General features: G+C 42.0%; 1 protein-coding gene across 1 annotated transcript in view; it reads right to left on the bottom strand.

Moving 5' to 3' along the window:
• Window positions 1-6704: 6704 nt before the first annotated feature.
• Window positions 6705-19363, bottom strand: part of myg1 (myg1 exonuclease) — a 92025-nt gene continuing 79366 nt past the window's right edge. Inside the window, exon 7 of the mRNA XM_028798514.2 lies at window positions 6705-6949. Within this exon, the coding sequence (XP_028654347.2) occupies window positions 6760-6949 (190 nt within the window). The 3' untranslated portion in view covers window positions 6705-6759. The remainder of the gene's footprint in view (window positions 6950-19363) is intronic.

Genomic DNA, 19363 nt, shown 5'->3' with positions numbered 1-19363 from the left:
CTTTTTAACAGTATTTTCATTGTTCTTTTCCAAGTTTTCAGGTTATTTTATCTATTATTTATTAATCAGTGGGGCTGATGCTAAGTAGTTGCAGCCTTTCCTCATTCAGTGTTGTTTTCTCAAGTTCTGTACTGCTTCATTTTAATTGTTATTATTAGGATACAACAAAAGAAGCAAACTACACAGACAAAGGTCAAAAGAATAGAAAACAAATAAGCATTCAAAGATATTGAAAAAATAGAAATACTTCTAAATACTGTACAGGGTGAGGCAAAATGAAGTACCACATTTCTTAAGGTCATTGTGCCAGGTAGAGGCAGCCGAGTGAGCTGTTGAGGTGGGGGGTCCTTTGATAGGCTGATCCCTTGTAGTTTTCAGTCATCAACATGCCTTGGTCCGGTGTGCGCCATGCTTTCTCCGTCGACGCGTTCTTCACAAACAATAAAGCCATCATCATTACACGACACGCTTTCCGAACGCACTTCAGTATTCCTCCTAATGGTGACATTCCAAATTGGAAAACAGTTCTTCAGTGGGTGGCTAAATTTAGACAGACGGGTGTAACATCAATCTCCAGGCCGGCCTCAGACTGTATGAACGCCTGAAAACATCCAAGCTGTGAGGCCATCAATTTTGCAGTCTCCTTCTCCCTTCCAACCCGTGTCTGAGGAGGATTTTGCATGAGGCCCTTAATTTCCATCGATACAAAATGATGGCAGCGCAGGAACTCTCTGAGAGAGACTGGGAAAGTTGTAGAGAGTTGTTTGTGAACATTCTGCAAACTGTTCATCGAGATGCCATCGTCATGTGATGTCAGCAACGAGGCTCATTTCCATTTGAATGGTTGTGTATATAAGCAAAACTTTTGCTATTGAGCTGAAACCAACCTCGTGAACTTCATCAGGGACCCCTGCACAGTGAGCATGTTACAGTTTGGTGCGTTGCTGCAGAATTTGGCAATGTAGGCCCTTACTTTTTTGAGGAGGTGGGGGGCAACGGTCACCATCACTTCAGAACGTTACACTGAAATGCTAGAGAACTGGAAGAAATGGATGTGGTGGATGCCTGGTGTCAACAGGATGGAGCAACAGCTCATACGGCACAGAGATCCATGCAAGTTTTGTGGGAAATGTTTCCTGGGGAAACTGATCTCTAGGCACGGCAATGTCGGGTGGCCTTCACATTTGCCTGATCTCGCTCCATGCGATTTCTTCATGTGGGGCTTATCTCAAGTCGAAGGTATTCACACACCGAACTCAAAACCTTGAAGCCCTCAAGGATGCTATTCGCTATGAAATCACCACTATTCCCCTTGAAATGGCCGAACGAGTCATGCGAGCGTTCAGAAGTCGTCTCGAAGACGGCCACCACCTTGAAGACATTTTTAAAACACAGTGAAAACAATCTATTTTGCATACCTTTTCTTGTGTCGTAATGAAATGTTTTTGATCTTGTAACTTTTTGTAGAATTAATGTTTGATATGTGGTACTTCTTTTTGGCTCTCCCTGTATTTTGTAAATGTAAAAATCATTCTATTGTGCTTTTCTGAATGTAGAATAAGAGAGGTTAGGAGCATGCGGTGATACAGCGTGTTGCTACACCCACCACATTACAAACCACCTCAGGATCTCAGATTAGGACCCAAGAGCTGCTGTGCAGTGGGTGACACCTGTGTGAGGTTTTTTATGGTGACTGGAGTGCCAATCCTGCCACCAACCCCCAGGCTTTTCCTGTAAGTTGGAGGACCTGCTTATGTGGCTGGATGCAGATTATCATCATACCCAGGACAGAGCAATTGCAGGTTAAGGGCCTTGCTCAAGGGCCAAAATGGAGTGAAATCACTTCTGGCATTTACGGGATTTGAATTGGCAACTTTCCGATTGCCAGTGCAGATCCTCAGCCTCAGAGCCATCACTCCACCCAGAGAATAAAAGAAGGAAAAAAAGCCCAGCTAATTAAATGAGATCAATTATTATCACTGATTGGAATAAAAGCCTGCAGCCATAGAGGGTCCCCAGGATTGAGTTTGAGACCCCTGATCTAATACATCGGTAACCACTAGTGGGCATAAAAGGAAGTTCACAAAAACCTTTCTGGAAAGGAGCCCTACCTTCAGATTTCACATCAAGCCCTCCACACACTGTCAGCTGGCAGTGACCATACAGGCGATGACACAATAGTGACAGCAGCACGCAGGTCTTGACAGCTCAAAACACTACGTGAAGGTGACTAGTTGCCATGGAGTACCGAGTGCAGGATCAATATGAATGACAAGGGGGAAGAAAACTTGCAAACATGAATCTTGTTTGAAATTGTTACAGAAACTCCTGCTGGGCTGAGGTCTCAAAGCATACAAGATTAATCTCCAGTGTTTCAGAATCTACATCACATTTGGTGAAGCAAGACCTCATGATACTGGTCGTCATTTCAAAGTGAAAAAGTAAGTAAACCCTGTGACATGAGTCTTTGTTTAACCCTATATGGACATATCGAGATCTGACCTTCACCTTTATCTATAGGTAATGTCTAAATGATGTAATTAAAAAAATGTTCATTTAACTTTGCAATAATTTATTTAACAAAAAAAAAAAAAAAAAAGATATGCCATTTCTGTCTGTGGAAAAATAAGTCCTCCCATGGCTCTCATAGCTGTTGTTCCCACCTCGTCTGTCTAGAGGACCCAGCTATCAACTGGAAGAAAGTTTTTCCCACTCCTCAATGCAGAATTGTTTCAGCTGTGTGATGTTTGAGGGGTGTCTTGTGTGCACAGCCCACTTCAAATCCCCCTACAGCACCTCAATGGGTTTCAGATCCGGGCCTTGACTTGGCCATTCCACAACCCTCCATTCCCCCCCCCCAAACCCCACCAACTACTTCTTGATCGCTTTACTGGTATGTTTAGGATCATTGTCGTATTGCAAGGTCCACTTTCAGGTGAGCTTTAATCTTCTTTGAAATGGTCTCACAGTACCCTCAAGCACCACTGTGTACAATGAAGAACTGATGGTGGATTATGTGATGGTGAGCTGCCCAGGCTCTGATGCAGTCACAAACCAGAACATTTCTTCCACCATACTTTACAGATGTTGTCAGGTTCTTCTAATCAAATGCCATCTTTGCTTTTGCCATACACGTCTTCTGGTACTGTAGCCAAATAACTCGTATCTTTGCCTCATTTGTCCAGAGCACATTGTTCCAGTCCTGGCCTTTACCTCAGGTATTTCATAGGCAAACTATTACTCTTGCCCTGATGCTCTCTCTGTGTTCTCCTGGTGCACCTCCCATCTACAGGTGCTGGTCATAAAATTAGAATATCATGACAAAGTTGATTTATTTCAGTAATTCCATTCAAAAAGTGAAACTTGTATATTAGATTCATTCATTACACACAGACTGATGTATTTCAAATGTTTATTTCTTTTAATGTTGATGATTATAACTGACAACTAATGAAAGTCCCAAATTCAGTATCTCGGAAAATTTGAATATTGTGAAAAGGTTCAATATTGAAGACACCTGGTGCCACACTCTAATCAGCTAATTAACTCCAAAGCCTTTAAATGGTCTCTCAGTCGAGTTCTGTAGGCTACACAATCATGGGGAAGACTGCTGACTTGACAGTTGTCCAAAAGACGACCATTGACACCTTGCACAAGGAGGGCAAGACACAAAAGGTCATTGCTAAAGAGGCTGGCTGTTCACAGAGCTCTGTGTCCAAGCACATTAATAGAGAGGCGAAGGGAAGGACAAGATGTGGTAGAAAAAAGTGGACAAGCAATAGGGATAACCGCACCCTGGAGAGGATTGTGAAACAAAACCCATTCAAAAATGTGGGGGAGATTCACAAAGAGTGGACTGCAGCTGGAGTCAGTGCTTCAAGAACCACCACGCACAGACGTATGCAAGACATGGGTTTCAGCTGTCGCATTCCTTGTGTCAAGCCACTCTTGAACAAGAGACAGCATCAGAAGCGTCTCGCCTTTGGACTGCTGCTGAGTGGTCCAAAGTTATGTTCTCTGATGAAAGTAAATTTTGCATTTCCTTTGGAAATCAAGGTCCCAGAGTCTGGAGGAAGAGAGGAGAGGCACAGAATCCACGTTGCGTGAGGTCCAGTGTAAAGTTTCCACAGTCACTGATGGTTTGGGGTGCCATGTCATCTGCTGGTGTTGGTCCATTGTGTTTTCTGAGGTCCAAGGTCAACGCAGCCGTCTACCAGGAAGTTTTAGAGCACTTCATGCTTCCTGCTGTTGACGAACTTTATGGAGATGCAGATTTCATTTTCCAACAGGACCTGGCACCTGCACACAGTGCCACAGCTACCAGTACCTGGTTTAAGGACCATCGTATCCCTGTTCTTGATTGGCCAGCACACTCGCCTGACCTTAACCCCATAGAAAATCTATGGGGTATTGTGAAGAGGAAGATGCAATACGCCAGACCCAACAATTCAGAAGAGCTGAAGGCCACTACCAGAGCAACATGGGCTCTCATAACACCTGAGCAGTGCCACAGACTGATCGACTCCATGCCACGCCGCATTGCTGCAGTAATCCAGGCCAAAGGAGCCCCAACTAAATATTGACTGCTGTACATGCTCATACTTTTCATGTTCATACCTTTCAGTTGGCCAACATTTCTAAAAATCCTTTTTTTGCATTGGTCTTAATTGAATTCTAATTTTCCGAGATACTGAATTTGGGACTTTCATTAGTTGTCAGTTATAATCATCAACATTAAAAGAAATAAACATTTGAAATACATCAGTCTGTGTGTAATGAATGAATCTAATATACAAGTTTCACTTTTTGAATGGAATTATTGAAATAAATCAACTTTGTCATGATATTCTAATTTTATGACCAGCACCTGTAGATCTAATTTGTAACGTGGAGAGTCGTGCAAAATTCTGGGGTTTTTAGAGACTCGTTTCAGTGTCATCCGTTCTGCTCTTGGGGTGAACCGGCTGGAGCGGCCTGGCCTTGGAAAAGCTGGCATTAGATTGAAATCTTCTCTACTTGTAGATGATCTTCTGGACAGTAGAATGGTTGATAATTGGAGATGTTTTTAAATCCCTTGCAGGGAGGTCTTGGAGAGCTCTTTTGTTTGACTAAAGGCACGGTAAAAACAACACACATGAACAACAAACTACATGTCTGAACTTTAAATAAGACTAACTCGCACATAGGCTAAGGATCTGCGCTGGTATCCCGAAGGTTGCCGGTTCGAATCCCCGTCACTTCTAAAAGAGATTCTACTCTGCTGGGCTCTTGAGCAAGGCCCTTAACCTGTAGTTGCTCCAGGAGTGCTGTACAATGGCTGACGCTGTGCTCTGACCCCAACGGGTATGCGAAAACTAACAAATTCCTAATACAAGAAATTGTATAAGGCGAAATAAAGAACAAAAAATAAAAAATCCTCTCTCATGATGTTCTTATCATTTGCACCTGATCTGGTGCGCCCAATTCTGATATGAGGTAGTGATAAATATGGGGGTGGCGGGGCACTTATTCTTTTCCACATACAAAATTTGCATTCATACAGTGGACTACAAAATGTAATTGTGGCATGATGATTGTAGCATAGCCTTTAACTGTTTAAACAAAGATTAAATCTTGATATATCCACAAAAGTTAACAAAGACAAAACATATTATGGGGTGTACTTGCTTTTTTATATGACTACACATGCTGCATCAGAAAGCACATAATAAGTTGAGAAAAAGTGAACGACACACACATTGAGGAGGGGACACCAGCAAGGCAGCTTCTGTGTTTGTCAGGTGAGACTGAACTACGAGACAGAGGTGTGTATGAATGTCCCACAGCACCACAGCCCTGTTGCATTTCAAAGTAAAGCTGGTGGATGCTTAAGAGGCAAGGAGATTGGGTCCAATTTCTAGCCAGGTCACTACCTTGGTGGAGTCTGCATATTCTCCACACGTCCAGATACTCTGGTTTTCCCAAAAGAAATGGGATGTTAGGTTAACGGATGACATTCAAATGCCTCATTACGAGTGAATAGTCCTCTGGAGCCAGTCGGCTATCCCATCCCAGGCTGGTCCGTGCCAAGGCAGTTTCCAGACTCACTGTTATCCTTTGCTGAATCTCTTGATTACACAGAAGAACACCCGTGCCAGCTTAAAGTTGTGTGTTCTGAGCAGCACCTTATATACAGAGAGACAAGAAGTTTGAAAATGACCACAAACTACTTACAGCACTGTCAATGTATCTGCAAGATGTCCACCTGTCAGTCAGTCTTGTGCTACCAGGAACTCGGCTTATTCTTACAGTTGTTTGATTTAATGGAGCTGAGAGATAAAATTTAAAGACATGTGGGGAAGCACACAGGAGTTAAACCTTCATGCTTTGTAACCTTTTTTTTTTTTTAGTTGTCCTGCAGAACATCTGTGAAGTGATTTTTGTTTAAAAATAAATCAAAAACAAACAGCTCAGCCGATGGCATCCCACACAGTGAAGTGAGTTGGGATGAAGTGCTAATGTAAAAGCAGTGACACATTTGACCGCACAATACTTCATGTGCTCAATACTCTTTAATGCGCTGCTATACCAGTCACACCATCACATTTTAACACATTCATTTCAGTGTACTTGCAGTAAGTGTAAAAGGAAATCAACCAAAGAGCACTTCTGTGGCTCACATGCCCTCGACACGACTAGACAAATGATGTTAAACACACACCTGCTTCGTCTTTTCTTAGCGTTTTATTATAAAAGTCAAGTCCACAAGGCAGCACAAGGCTAGCTCAAGTTGGTGTCGTTGGAGACAGCTGCTTCCTTCAGGGCTCTGCGTGCCATCTCCAAAGCCCCTTTCTCGGTTTGGTTGCCACCAATGAAGCCACCGGAGTGAACAAAAATGCAGCCTGGGATTCCGCTGATGGTGGATAGTTCTTCATCACGGAAGCCACGCCAAGCCTCTGGCAGAGAGAGTCTAAGGGAGAGAACACATTGAGAGACACAGTGGATAAAAACCTCCTACTCTCTAGCGTCTTCACTTGGCCAAGACGAGCACCAAAACATTCATCTTACCATTCTGGCCATCCTACTAGGAAAACTCTGTTGAAGCCTCCTGTTGATTCCTTCCCCACTACAGGAGACAATCAACCATTTCCTTTAATGGCCATCCCGAGCATTTCACAACTATTTGTATAACAACTTTCTCACAAGGTCAAAGGTAGGAAGATGAAATGACTTGCTCAGGCTCACACGCTCAGGCAGGGTGCAATCTGAACCCTTAAACGTGGGGGGGTTTTAAACCAAGGCCACACAAAAACAGTGCTGGGATGATGAGGAAGCTTTTACTGGTAGATAGGGGGCTAAAAAGGGGGCACATCCTATTTCTGCCTACATGGAATGGGAATGTAAGTGTCATCTATGTAAAAAAAATGATAAATGCTTGTGTGGGGAGTTAAAGACGGCGTCCGGAAAAGTTGCCCCCCACATTTCGCCTCCAACACATCTCGGCCCCAGTCATTTTCACACCCTAGTATTTATGTACATATCTATAATTGCAATTAAAAATTTGATAAACCTTACCCAACATTGAAAATAAAAAAAGTTCACCCAGGTAGTGTTCTTATGCGACTCACAGATCAACGTGTTCCACTGAAAATAGTATGTGTGATTGCCTCCATTAAAGGTGAGTATTGTACTCAAAACTGAATCCATATTATGTGATTTAGTATTGTACGACTGTACTGGATTTCGCATGTTTTTTTTTGCCAGCACTACGACTGTTTCAAGATGTGCGTTTATGGTTTTCGCTGCCTGATTATCGGTGGTGTGTGGCCGTGTTGAAGAAGCATCAACACCTCGCAAACAGCGCTATATCAAAACTGTTATGTCACCACTCAGCGCATTGTCTATTACTTTCTCACTGAAAGCGTTATTTTTGCATTGTGACTAAACCTAAAATTTCACTATGGCAGAAAGAATTTCATCAATTAGAGGTAAAAGAAAATTGATAACCACATTTACGTGTTTTCAAAGAAAACAGTCGATGAACAACATGAAATCTGGGTCTGTGAAAAACGTTCCATCTGCAAAGAACGTGTTTGGACAGTCGGTTTGGAAGGCCCAGTTGTAAAAGTGGTAACTAAGCATAATCATGCAGTTCAAGCTGCAAGACCGGAAGCATTGTGATTGGTTGATCAAATCCGGCAACATGCAACAACCACAAACGAACGACCACAACAAATTGTTGCATCCGTTGTTGCAGAGGCACATGCCAGTGTCGTGGCATTGCTTCCTAGAAAAGACTCGCTGAAACGAACCATTAGTTAGTTATGTGCAAACCACAACGGTGCTCCTGCATTGCCAAACAGTGTTCAAGACTTAGTAATTCCACAAAATGATCAAGAAATTATTGTCGATGGCAGTGCGCAACAATTTTTGATGTCCGATCCTCAAGACGAACTGCTCCCATGGCACATGCTTATTTTTTCCACTCTTAGCAATCTTCATTTACTGGTGAGTAGCCAGGAGTGGTTTTCAGATGGGGGGGGGGGGGGGTTTGGGGGTGAAAATTACCAGGGGTGTAATGTGAAAGGCGAAATTTCCGTAAACTGTTAAAGACAGGCAGAGGGCAGCACTGAGGTCAAGCGCCATTAAAAAAAAATATGAGTGGAGAACACGAAAAACACAGGGAGTCTTACAACAATGGATACACCAAAACTCTATCTGGTGAGCTACCGGAAAGATACAGTAAGTGTAGCAAATACAGAGCAACTGAAGAGACGTGTGACACCGTCCCAGCAGACACCGGGTGTGCACAATGCAGATTACTACAGTGTTGTGACGCCAAGGGAGAACAGTTTAAACCTGGGGTCACAACAAGCACCTAAATTACAGTATTATAACCTAAAAAACAAGTGATGTTGGTGTACACACTGAAAAAGACATGTGAGTTTATGGTCATCGATGTGTGTAGACAACTTTTATACAGTATATACACTTATACATACATATACTGTATATTGTATGTGTGTCTATTTTATATAAATATATAAGTGTATACACACACACACACACAAAGACAAATATATACACTATATGTACACTTACACATACTTACACTGTCGATTATGCCTATGTATTATAGATATTTATATATAAATATATACAAATACACACTGTGTATATATTGTCACACATGCTTATCACAGGCTCATCAGAGGTAGGCACTACCACAATGGGACACAAGGGGTGCTGTCACTGATGGTATCCTCTCTTTATCCACCCACAGTCAGAAACTGCCCAATGAGGGCAACTGACTCTGCCTCTTCTGGTACGGCAAATATGAAGCTGAGATGCTTCCAGAAGGGGTCGTCTCATTTTGGGAAGAGCAGACTACTGGACGGAGTTCTGATCCAAAACTGTGACCGCGACCTTGGTATTAGAAGGGGCGACATGGTCGACATCCCAACATTTCTTCAATGGCCCTGTGTGTTTCCTTGGTCGATGACAAATATGATACTTGATTTGGCTCACCCTGTATTTCCTCCCTTAATCCTGGCATTCTTAAAATTAAACGATTTAGTTGCTTCAGTCTTTTCTCATTCTAAAACCCTGCAATCCTGAAATTAAGCTAGCAGCTCTTTTTTGTTCAACTTCAGTTTACTGTCACGTGTCTACAGTATAATGACATTCTTAAATGTACAGTTCCCATAGACTTGTGACAGGAGAAGAATAACAGCAGACAATGAATACAAAACTAAAGATCATAGATGTACAGTACATAAGAAATGCTCAGGCAGTTGTCAGTCAAGTGGCTGTAGAGGAGCCTTATAACCAGACTGCACTGGTGCGAGTGGCAATGGTCCTGAGAAGTGCCGGTGCAGGATGGGTGTGCTCTTTAATAATCCTGTTTGCCTTTCTGAGGCAGTGTGCGTTACAGATATCCTAAAGTGAAGATGGCTGCCTGCCAGTAATTTCCTAAGTTACTTTCACAGGCCGTAGTGACCTCCTTCCCTGGGCTGGCTTGGTGCAATACCTGGATGTTAAGCAGCAAGTCGGGATGTACTCTACTGGGCACCGACACTGTATGGCCAAACGTATGTGGACATCCCTCCAAATGATTGAGTTCAGGTGTTTCTTTGTTAACAAGTGCATAAAATCAATCACAGAACTAGGCAATCTGCACCGGCAGTACAAAGGGTCGTACTGAAGAGCTTTAGTGACTTTAAACGTGGCACTGTCATAGGATGCCACTTTTCCCATAAGTCGGTATGTGAAATTTCTGCTCTGTTAGATCTGCCCCTGTCCACCGTAAGTGCTACTATTGTGAAGTGGGAACGTCAAGAATCAACAACATCTCAGCCACAAAGTGGTAGGCCTTGCAAACTCCTGAGTGCTGAAGTGTGTAAACATGGCCTATCATCTGTTGTATCACTCACCACAGAGTTCCAGACTGCCAATGGAAGCAGCATCAGCACAAGAACCATCACAAAATGGGGTTCTATAACCGAACAGCTGAACACAAGCACTGGATGACCATGTGCAATGCCAAGCATCGGTTGGAGTGGTGTAAAGTACTCCGTCATTGGACTCTGGGGTAGTGGAAACGTGCTCTCTGGAGTGATCTGTCCATCCATCGCACTTCATTATCTGGCAGTGTGATGAATGAATCTGGGTTCGGCAGATGCCAGAAGAACAGTACCTTCCCAACTGCATACTGCCTACCATAAAGTTTGGTGAAGGACAGTTAATGGTCTGGGGCAGTATTTCAGGTTTAGGCAAGGCACCTTTGTTCCACTGTAGGTTACTGTTAATGCTACAGCAAACAAAGACATATTAGACAATTGTGCACTTTCAACAGTTTGTTGAAGGCCCTTTTTGTGTTCCACTATGAGACTGTCTCTGTGTAGAAAACCTGGTCCATAAAAACATTGGAAAACTCAAGTGGCCTGCCCTGACCTTAACCCTACTGAACACCTTAGGGGATGAATTGGAATGGTGACAGCAAGCCAGGTCTTCTTGTCCAACATCAGCACCTGACCTTACAAATGCTCTAGTGACTGAACTGGCACAAACGTCCATAGACAAGTTGCAAAATAGGCTGTTATGGCTGCCAATGGGGTGCAACACCATATTAATAGTAATGGCAAGCTCATATAGGTGTGATGAGGAGGTGCCTGCCATATAATGTATTACGGCTGGTGATCAAAGATGGAGACAGCAAAGGTGCTGGCAAGCCTTCTTAATAAAAGTCAAGATGTGTTGTATCCACTTCAGGTAGGCAGAAATGGTAACTCTAAGAAATTTAAAGCCTCTCCGGAGAGTAGAGTGTGGATAGCCTCCATCTTCCTCAAGTCTACGGTTCTATGGCTTTACTGACATTAATGGTGATATTGTTGTCCTGTGACCACAGTGTCAACAGGCAGACCTCTTCTCTGTAAGCTATCAGGCCTATGATGACTATGTTGTGAAATGACACTACCAATCCACAAATGCTGCGATGTACCCATTAAGACTGATTGTTGTTTGCCTTCATATACGGAAACAAAAACCGTACTCAATATTCCACACTGGTGCCCCATTCAGGGCTGGTTGCAGGGTTAATACAATTCTATTGGGTAGGCTCCAGCTCAGCTCCCCTTGACCATGAAATAGTTTAAGTTGATTTAGGAATTTAAACTTACATCATTTTCAATAAAGCCTGGTCTTTTTTTGTTCCACAAGGTTCCATGAACTGTGAGTATAACTAAACATCAGGTGAGCTGAGGTGTGCTTTTGATTCAATAAAATGAAGTTTCTCATGGTTTCTGAGGCTGGTGACTTCATCAACCATTGAGATGACAGAACTCTATAGGGTATTAGTCTTTTTAACTCCTCCACCTACGAAGTCTGCTTGATGACAGTGATTAGTCCACTAGGACCTCAAGTTTTTCTCATGAGGTGTTGTTTCTAGCTAGTCTGTTATTTACTCAGCTTGCCTCATACTTCTGTTTCTTTTGTGACCTTCTGAATGCATATGATGCACTTTTTGCCCGAGAACTGTCCTTTATATTACAATTATCCATCCCCTGCAGCTCCACCCAAGTAGTGGTGAAACAAGACAAACTTTAAAAGTCAATTAACAAAAAGGTACCGCTAGCTAAGGGGAGACAAGGTACACTCCAAAACACCGAGGTAGACCAACTCCCCACTCCTGACGTCACGCTTTCCCCTCCCACTTGGCCCGCAGCCTCTGTCTTGGATCACTCCTGCAAGCAAACTATGATTCTTAGCGCGATGAGAGAAGTCAAAAAAACAACCAGAATGTTTGAGCAAATTCTAGAAAAAAAACAGATCTAAATCCGTTAAGTAGTTCTCTCATGAAAAGCAAACAGACAGACGTTGGATTTTATATAAAGGGGGATTATTACTAACCTGCCTCACCAAAACACCACACAATTCTACCCGATACTTCTACATGTGCAACACTTAGGTGGCATAGTAGAGATTAACACTCCTGTCTCACAGATAGAGTGTTGTGACTTTGAATTGTCCTCCTGGTGATCTCCCATTGTCTGTACAAGCTTTCCTCTGGGTACTCTGGTTTTTCTACCGCACTCCCAAAAGATGTGCATGTTAGCTTAATGGATGTTTCCAAACTGGCGCCTCCTGTGTGTGCATTTATGGTAAATGTGATTCAGGAGGGATTGCTGCCTTAAACATATTACTGCTGGCATAAGCTTAATCTCCTCAAGACCCTGACCATCTGAACCAGAGTAAAGAAAAATGAAAGAGTTGAGTTGGGAAAAGTTCCTGTAGCATGCAAAAAGTGATTTTTTTTCTCAGGTTCCCGCAAAATAAAACAGCAATTTGGCTCCTACAAAGCATCTCACTGAAAGGGTTAACTCAAAAATGATATTTAGTGCCAACACACCAGGATGCAGACAAATTGTTTATGTCATATTGCCTTAATAATCCCCATCCACAAAGAAAATCTGTTCCACAGGATTTAATATTGCATCTACTTTAATCAAAATGCAGTAAAGTCGTTTGAGGTCATATCAAGCAAAATCTGTGCTAAAATAACCAAAAAGAAAGGAAAAAAAGCAACTTTAATACATATCATCATCAGAATAAACAGCTACTTAACACAAAACTAATTGAGGAAACAAAGCTCACTGTGGCCTGTGTCAGAGTGGGCATGGCATTGGCACAGTGGGGTGCAGATCTTTCTTTTCTACCTTGAACGTCCTAATACCACAGACTACTACTAAGGTTCTTTCACAGCCAGGCATAATCACAGGCGTTTAAAGTCAATTTCCTCCTTGTTGCCTGGTCCAGTGTAAATGCCTTTCATTTGCTTATTCTTCTGCCTTTTATGGTGGGAGCTGGGGCATCTATGTGGTGGCTTAGCATTGTCCTTCTAACTTTGTGATCACCAGGGGCCATCTGGTGCCGCAGGCTCCAGTTTTGAAGTTTGTCCTTGATAGGGATTTAGTGTTAAGCAAAGTGTAGAAGAAGAGCCTTGCAGGGAATTAACTTTACAAAATGAGCAGAATGCCATCTCCCACCACGTCTTTTTTTGGTTACTTGCAGTGCTTTACTTGTGTAGTTAACTGTTGTTCAGCTGATAAGAGTGATTTTCCATTTTTAATCATCCAATAAATAATCATATTAGATATCAGACTGATCCTTTCAAACTTCTGTCTGAAACTTGAAATTACTCCCTTATGAGAAGTGCTTAGGAGTCCTAGTGGACTCATCACGATCGAACTCCTGACAGCGAGCACAAAAAGGCAGTTTGGGTGTTCACACACTAGTGAAGCCTCACCTGGAATATTATGTGCAGTTTTGATCCCCAGATTACATAAAAAGACACAGCAGTGCTGGAGGAAGTCCAGGGAAGAGCGACTAGGCTGATTCAAGGCTACAGGGGATGAGTTATGAGGAAAGATAAAAAGAGCTGAGCCTTTACAGTTTAAGCAAAAGATGAAGAGTTTTTGGAAACACCTATGGTAAAGGTCCTCAAGTCTGACCCAGAAGGCCACTATGGCTACAGGTTTTTGCTTCAATCCTATTACTTAATTTTAAGCCAATTATTGCTGCTGATGTCATGTATTACACAAGCAAAATGTTTGCACCTAGTTTCACTTAACTTGCCTTTTAAGACTCCCTTAATTGCTTTTTTAATCTTAAAATAGCTCTACTTCTTCTTTCAGCTGTTCCCGTTAGGGGTCGCTACAGCAGATCATCTTCTTCCATATCTTCCTGTCCTCTCCATCTTGCTCTGTCACACCCATCACCTGCATGTCCTCTCTCACCACATCCAGGCCTTCCTCTTGCTTGACAGCTCTATCCTTAACATCCTTCTCTCATTGTACTCATCATCTCTCCTCTGCACGTGTCCAAACCAACACAATCTCGCCTCTCTGCTTTGTCCCACCCGAGCTGACCCTCTAATGTCCTCATTTCTAATCCTGTCCATCCTCGTCACACCCAGAGCAAATATTAGCATCTTTAACTCTGCCATCTCCAGCTCTGTCTCCTACTTTCTGGTCAGTGCCACCGTCTCCAGCCCATATAACACAGTTGCTCTCACTACTGTCCTGTAGTCTTAAAACAGCTCCATTCTGCATTATTAATTGCTTGTTTTTTTAATCAGTTGCAAATTAAAAATTAGATAGAACTGACAAAGGAGTCAGCATCTCGCCCTCTGACTTGGCCTCGTTTATACCTGTGGTGTTTGTATTGATGTTTTTTTTCTTCTTTATCAAGAATCTTTTCAAATAAAATATTTGAAAAGAAACAGAAAACAGAAAAATGGACAACTGAGATTCGGTAATCTGCTCCAAGCATCAAGTCATTTGGATGATATCTTTAGAATAGAAAAAGTCTACAAGATGTTAAGAATGACCTTTTGTGTCAGCATGAAAGTCACAGAATTGAACAAGTTCTGTTATCAACCATGCTTGGCTTCTAATTAAGAAAATTGGCTAGAACAAAACCCTGAGGAACCCAGGCTTATAGGGACTGCAACTTGGACATCCCTGGGCCAACCTTTTTAGACCCAGAAAATCATCCAGGCCCTGCTGGTCTTGGTTCAGGTAGGCACTGAAAGGGAACTGTTGGACAAGGAGTCACAGCTGAGTGTTGAAATGATTGTCGAGGCTACCATGATGCAGCAGTTCTAGGGCACCTTCTGAATCAACTGGAGTTGTAAGAGTTGCCAATTACTAGGTGTGCTGGGAGAAAAACAAAGGTTACTGTTTAGGGAGGACGTGCAGACAGGAGCAGAGTTAGAAAAGCTCAAGAAAAGTGAATGTTCCATAGTGGTTTAAGGAGGCCAAGTGGATAAGCCACTCCACCATCATAAAGGGGTGAGTCCCATAGTCCACAGCAGTTAGTCTTACACTATATTCACACTACTATATTTTCATTTAAAAACTGTGTTTTTAAACAAAAACGATTCCTGTCCATACTACAGTTTTCACATCGTTTAGGAAAGTTTCTCTCTCAGTCTACATTAAAACAACTGAAAACGCATATGATGTACACATTTGCCTACACTGGGCCTGTGCATATCAGTGGAAACATCCCTCAAGGGCCAGTAATGCTGCCAGCCACAAGACTTGTTCATGTATGCAGCATTCAAACTGTACAAAACACAATTTAGATACACACAGGTGAGCAACTCAACAAGTACCATGGAAAGCAACTCTTCTATGCCCAATATGTTTCAAAATGGTTTTTATTTTGTGAAGGGTGAACAATCGGGGAAAGACCTTGGAATGAGCAGAATCCAATCAGGGAAGGGCTGCATAGTAAACAGGAATCCATCAGAAAGTCTGCATTTTTGCTGATCCACTTTACAGTACTGTGGCTGTGTTGTTTGAGGTATATGGCTGTGGAGAGCACTTTCAAACATTTTGGTTTACAGGGTTTGAAAACACCAGGGTAGTGTAGCAGAAAAGCAAAAACCGGAGACTCATGTCTGTATTTTTAAATGAAAGCGGAGTAGTGTGAATGGGGCACTAGTTTCTCTTATCTCAGTTCAGAGCTTTGGTTGCTATTTATTTATGGTCCCTGCAAGGTTATTATGATAAACAAAAATGAAGACTAAAACTATTAATGAAAAAACATTTTCGTAAATTGAAATAAAATAATTAACAAAACGGAGATGAAAAAACAAAATGATACAAAACTATTACAGTATCTGAAAAGACCAACTTAAATAACATAATAAACCACAAAACTATTTTCAGTTTTCATGACCGTATCTGTAAGAATACAGTAGAGTCCACTTTTGCATTTTTCATAAACTTCCTAGGCCTGACTTGTGGTTGGTGAATTTTTTATCTAAAGTGACTAAGACAACATCAGCAATCAAAATGGCTACAAGAAAATGGGAGTTTTTCAGATATAACATTGAAAGTGACAATAGCAGGTGTATGATATGAGATCAGGTTACACTGTCCTCTGTTCAGATTAAGGGTAAAAACCCAACAAACCTTAAAATTCACCTAAATAGCCATCACAGATTAACCTACGATATATTTCTTGGCAGAGAAAAAGAAAGGTTGAAAAGTGCAAACAATCAGAGCGCACACACAGTTTCAAAGCCACATAATACAAGATGGCAAACATTAACATCGTGTTTGCATAGGGCAGCAGCTTGGGGAGCAACACCAAAAAAAGCCCAGGTAAACCGGTGTATTGAATCTGGCATGTCTACTGGTCTATGTGACATGCTGCTGTTCAGAAAATGTGTTTTTTCTCTTGACCACAAATTTAACAAGGCTTCTGCTATGATCACAAAATATAAACACTTTATAAAAAAAATTGTTCATATTAAGTATCTGATTTTATTTTAGTTTGGTTCTTATACTTAAAGGCATCTACTGACATTAAACAAATATTATTTCCAAACTAGTGATGACTGAACCTGTTGAATTCACTTCACCTCAAGTTTGGTGAAATCACAGAAATGTTATCGAACTTTGACAAACTCTGCTAACTGCTTTAAAGTCAATGGGGAAGGATGAGCCGAACTAGTTTTGAGTGGATTCTAATGGTGCAGTGGCTTCTTAAGTGTCCTTGAGGGCTCGGACAGTGTCTGCCAAATATGCTGGACCGATTTTCAAGCCCAAATGTGTGATCTGTGCTGCAAGACAAAAGTGACAACCACTGAGACACCAGGCCTCAGACATCAAAAGACGCAGATGGAATAAATACCACAAATGGAACGCAACAAACAGCCACAAACTAGCAATAAGTAAATATAAAGATCATTGAGCTCATGGAGTTCCAGTTTTGGGCCACACATTGGCGGTCCCAATGAGCCACAACATGTGACTGGCTTGTTCCACTGTTTGACGTCGCAGCTCCAGGCACAGTGGGAACACCTGTTTTGTTTCCCCATATACCTGTGCAGATGCTTTACACTTTCTGCTTCCTTTAAGGACGACAAAACATCTTGTAAATAGTAATAAATCTTTTATTTTTATTATTTAACAGCATGTGCTAAGTTTTCTGATATAGGGAGGGGAGGGTCCCTTTAGGGCTCATTTATACTTCACGCTCAGAACGCGTACGCGCCCGCATCGTGGCTGCCACACGTTCTGAGCGTTCATTTGATTCGTCCTCTGAGCAGGTCCTCAGAAATTAACGCGACGCATGCGCGAGTTGCAGTACCAGCAAAAAATCGGGGGCGCAGTGTGCTAAAAGTTGGAATGTGACGTCAGAGTCTCTGTTTACTATCTACATGTGACAGAAAGCCGCTTTGCGGATCCTACGAGATTGGTGTGCGCGCTTCGATATTTAATAAATGGTTCGATGTGGTGAAGCAAAATGCCGACATACAGATGTATTCATGGTGCTTTTATATTCATGCATCGCATATTCCCGATCGTAATGACGCGATACGTTTTAAAATTCTCACATACCGTCTTCTGTGCTATCTTTTTTTCTAGGGCTTCCTCTGCTCCTGACAGAAGCGAATCGCCAGCAATAGATTGCCACACTGAGCACATTAAATGTACGATATTCCAACTCTCTGCACATTTAGAATCCTTAGATTTACACTTGATATCACTTTCATGATGAAAAGCATTTAAGTATGTACATTACATTTTACAGATAAATCGTTAATTTTGTTTAAATAATGAATACTGTAAATAATTACACACACGGGGTGACACAGTGGCGGAGCGTTAGCGCTGCTGTCTTGCAGGGAGTCACGTTGCTGATAATCCCTGCCTGGAGTTTACATGTTTTCCTGCTGGGTTTCCTTCCAAAGATATGCAGATTTGGGGATTTGGTGCCACTAAAATAATGCTAGCGTATGTGTGTGCTTGTATTCACCTTGCGATAAGCCGAGGCATCGTCCAGGGATTGTTTCTCACTCGTGCCCAGTGCTTGCTGGAATGGACACATCCCTGGATTTAATCAATAAACATCCTTTTCAGAGATATTGCGGTAAGGTGTCATCAGAATTTAATGGGTGTTCTAGGCAATTCACAACACAGAGAAGCCGAACCTGTTCTCACCATGATATCATCTTGCACTGCCACCTGGTGGATTCCTCCAGATTTATGTAAAGTACGCGCGCAAGTATAAACACTACAACGCTTGCGTAGCAGGAGCATCCGCTGCAGCATGTGTCGCGTGAAGTATAACTCTGGCCTTAAGGCTTATTTGTTGTTGGGAACATGGCTAATTTGCATGAATAATTAGCCATGTGGTGCTAGCGCATAGGGATCAGTGTTATTATTCTAGTGGCAGTAGTAATACTGCGAGTTTATTATTTACTTTTTTGAACATATGAGAGATGAAAATCTGGCAGTGCTTCTCAGCCTTGGTTGATGACCTACATACAGTAATGGGAGAGCTCTCACCGAAAGAGGTAAAAACTGGTGCAGTTAGAAACTGGTAAAATCATCGCTCCACACTGTCAAGCGCTTTGGTGGAAAGAAGTTGCGCTCCTCAGTAGCTGAAATAACATTTTTTTTCCCCCTCTTGTGCTCGAGATCCAGCTATGACCACGTCGGCAATGATCTTACAGTAGGCATGCGTGAAAGGTCTGTGCATGACTGCTACTGCTCTGGGATGTCACACTGGTCTCACAAGGCATCATAGGGCACTTGGGGGGAAAAATGATTGCGTAAGCTGGCTGCATGGTGAATTTCCAGGGAAACATTTGGCGAACGCAGTATATTAGCTGTGAAAAACGAATTTCGACAATCAACACTATTTCAGACCTATGAAGAATACAGTCCACTTACAGTATAACAACACAAAATTAATCTCCATAACATCACTTTAACCATACTATAATTACAAAAAATTAAAATGAAACTAATATAAATAAAAATAAAATCAATAAATGTCTTTGTGAAATAAAAACTAAACCAAA

The sequence above is a fragment of the Erpetoichthys calabaricus genome, chromosome 3, assembly GCF_900747795.2.
Source record: "Erpetoichthys calabaricus chromosome 3, fErpCal1.3, whole genome shotgun sequence".
NCBI lineage: Eukaryota > Metazoa > Chordata > Cladistia > Polypteriformes > Polypteridae > Erpetoichthys > Erpetoichthys calabaricus.
This window is presented reverse-complemented; position numbering and strand designations above follow the sequence as displayed.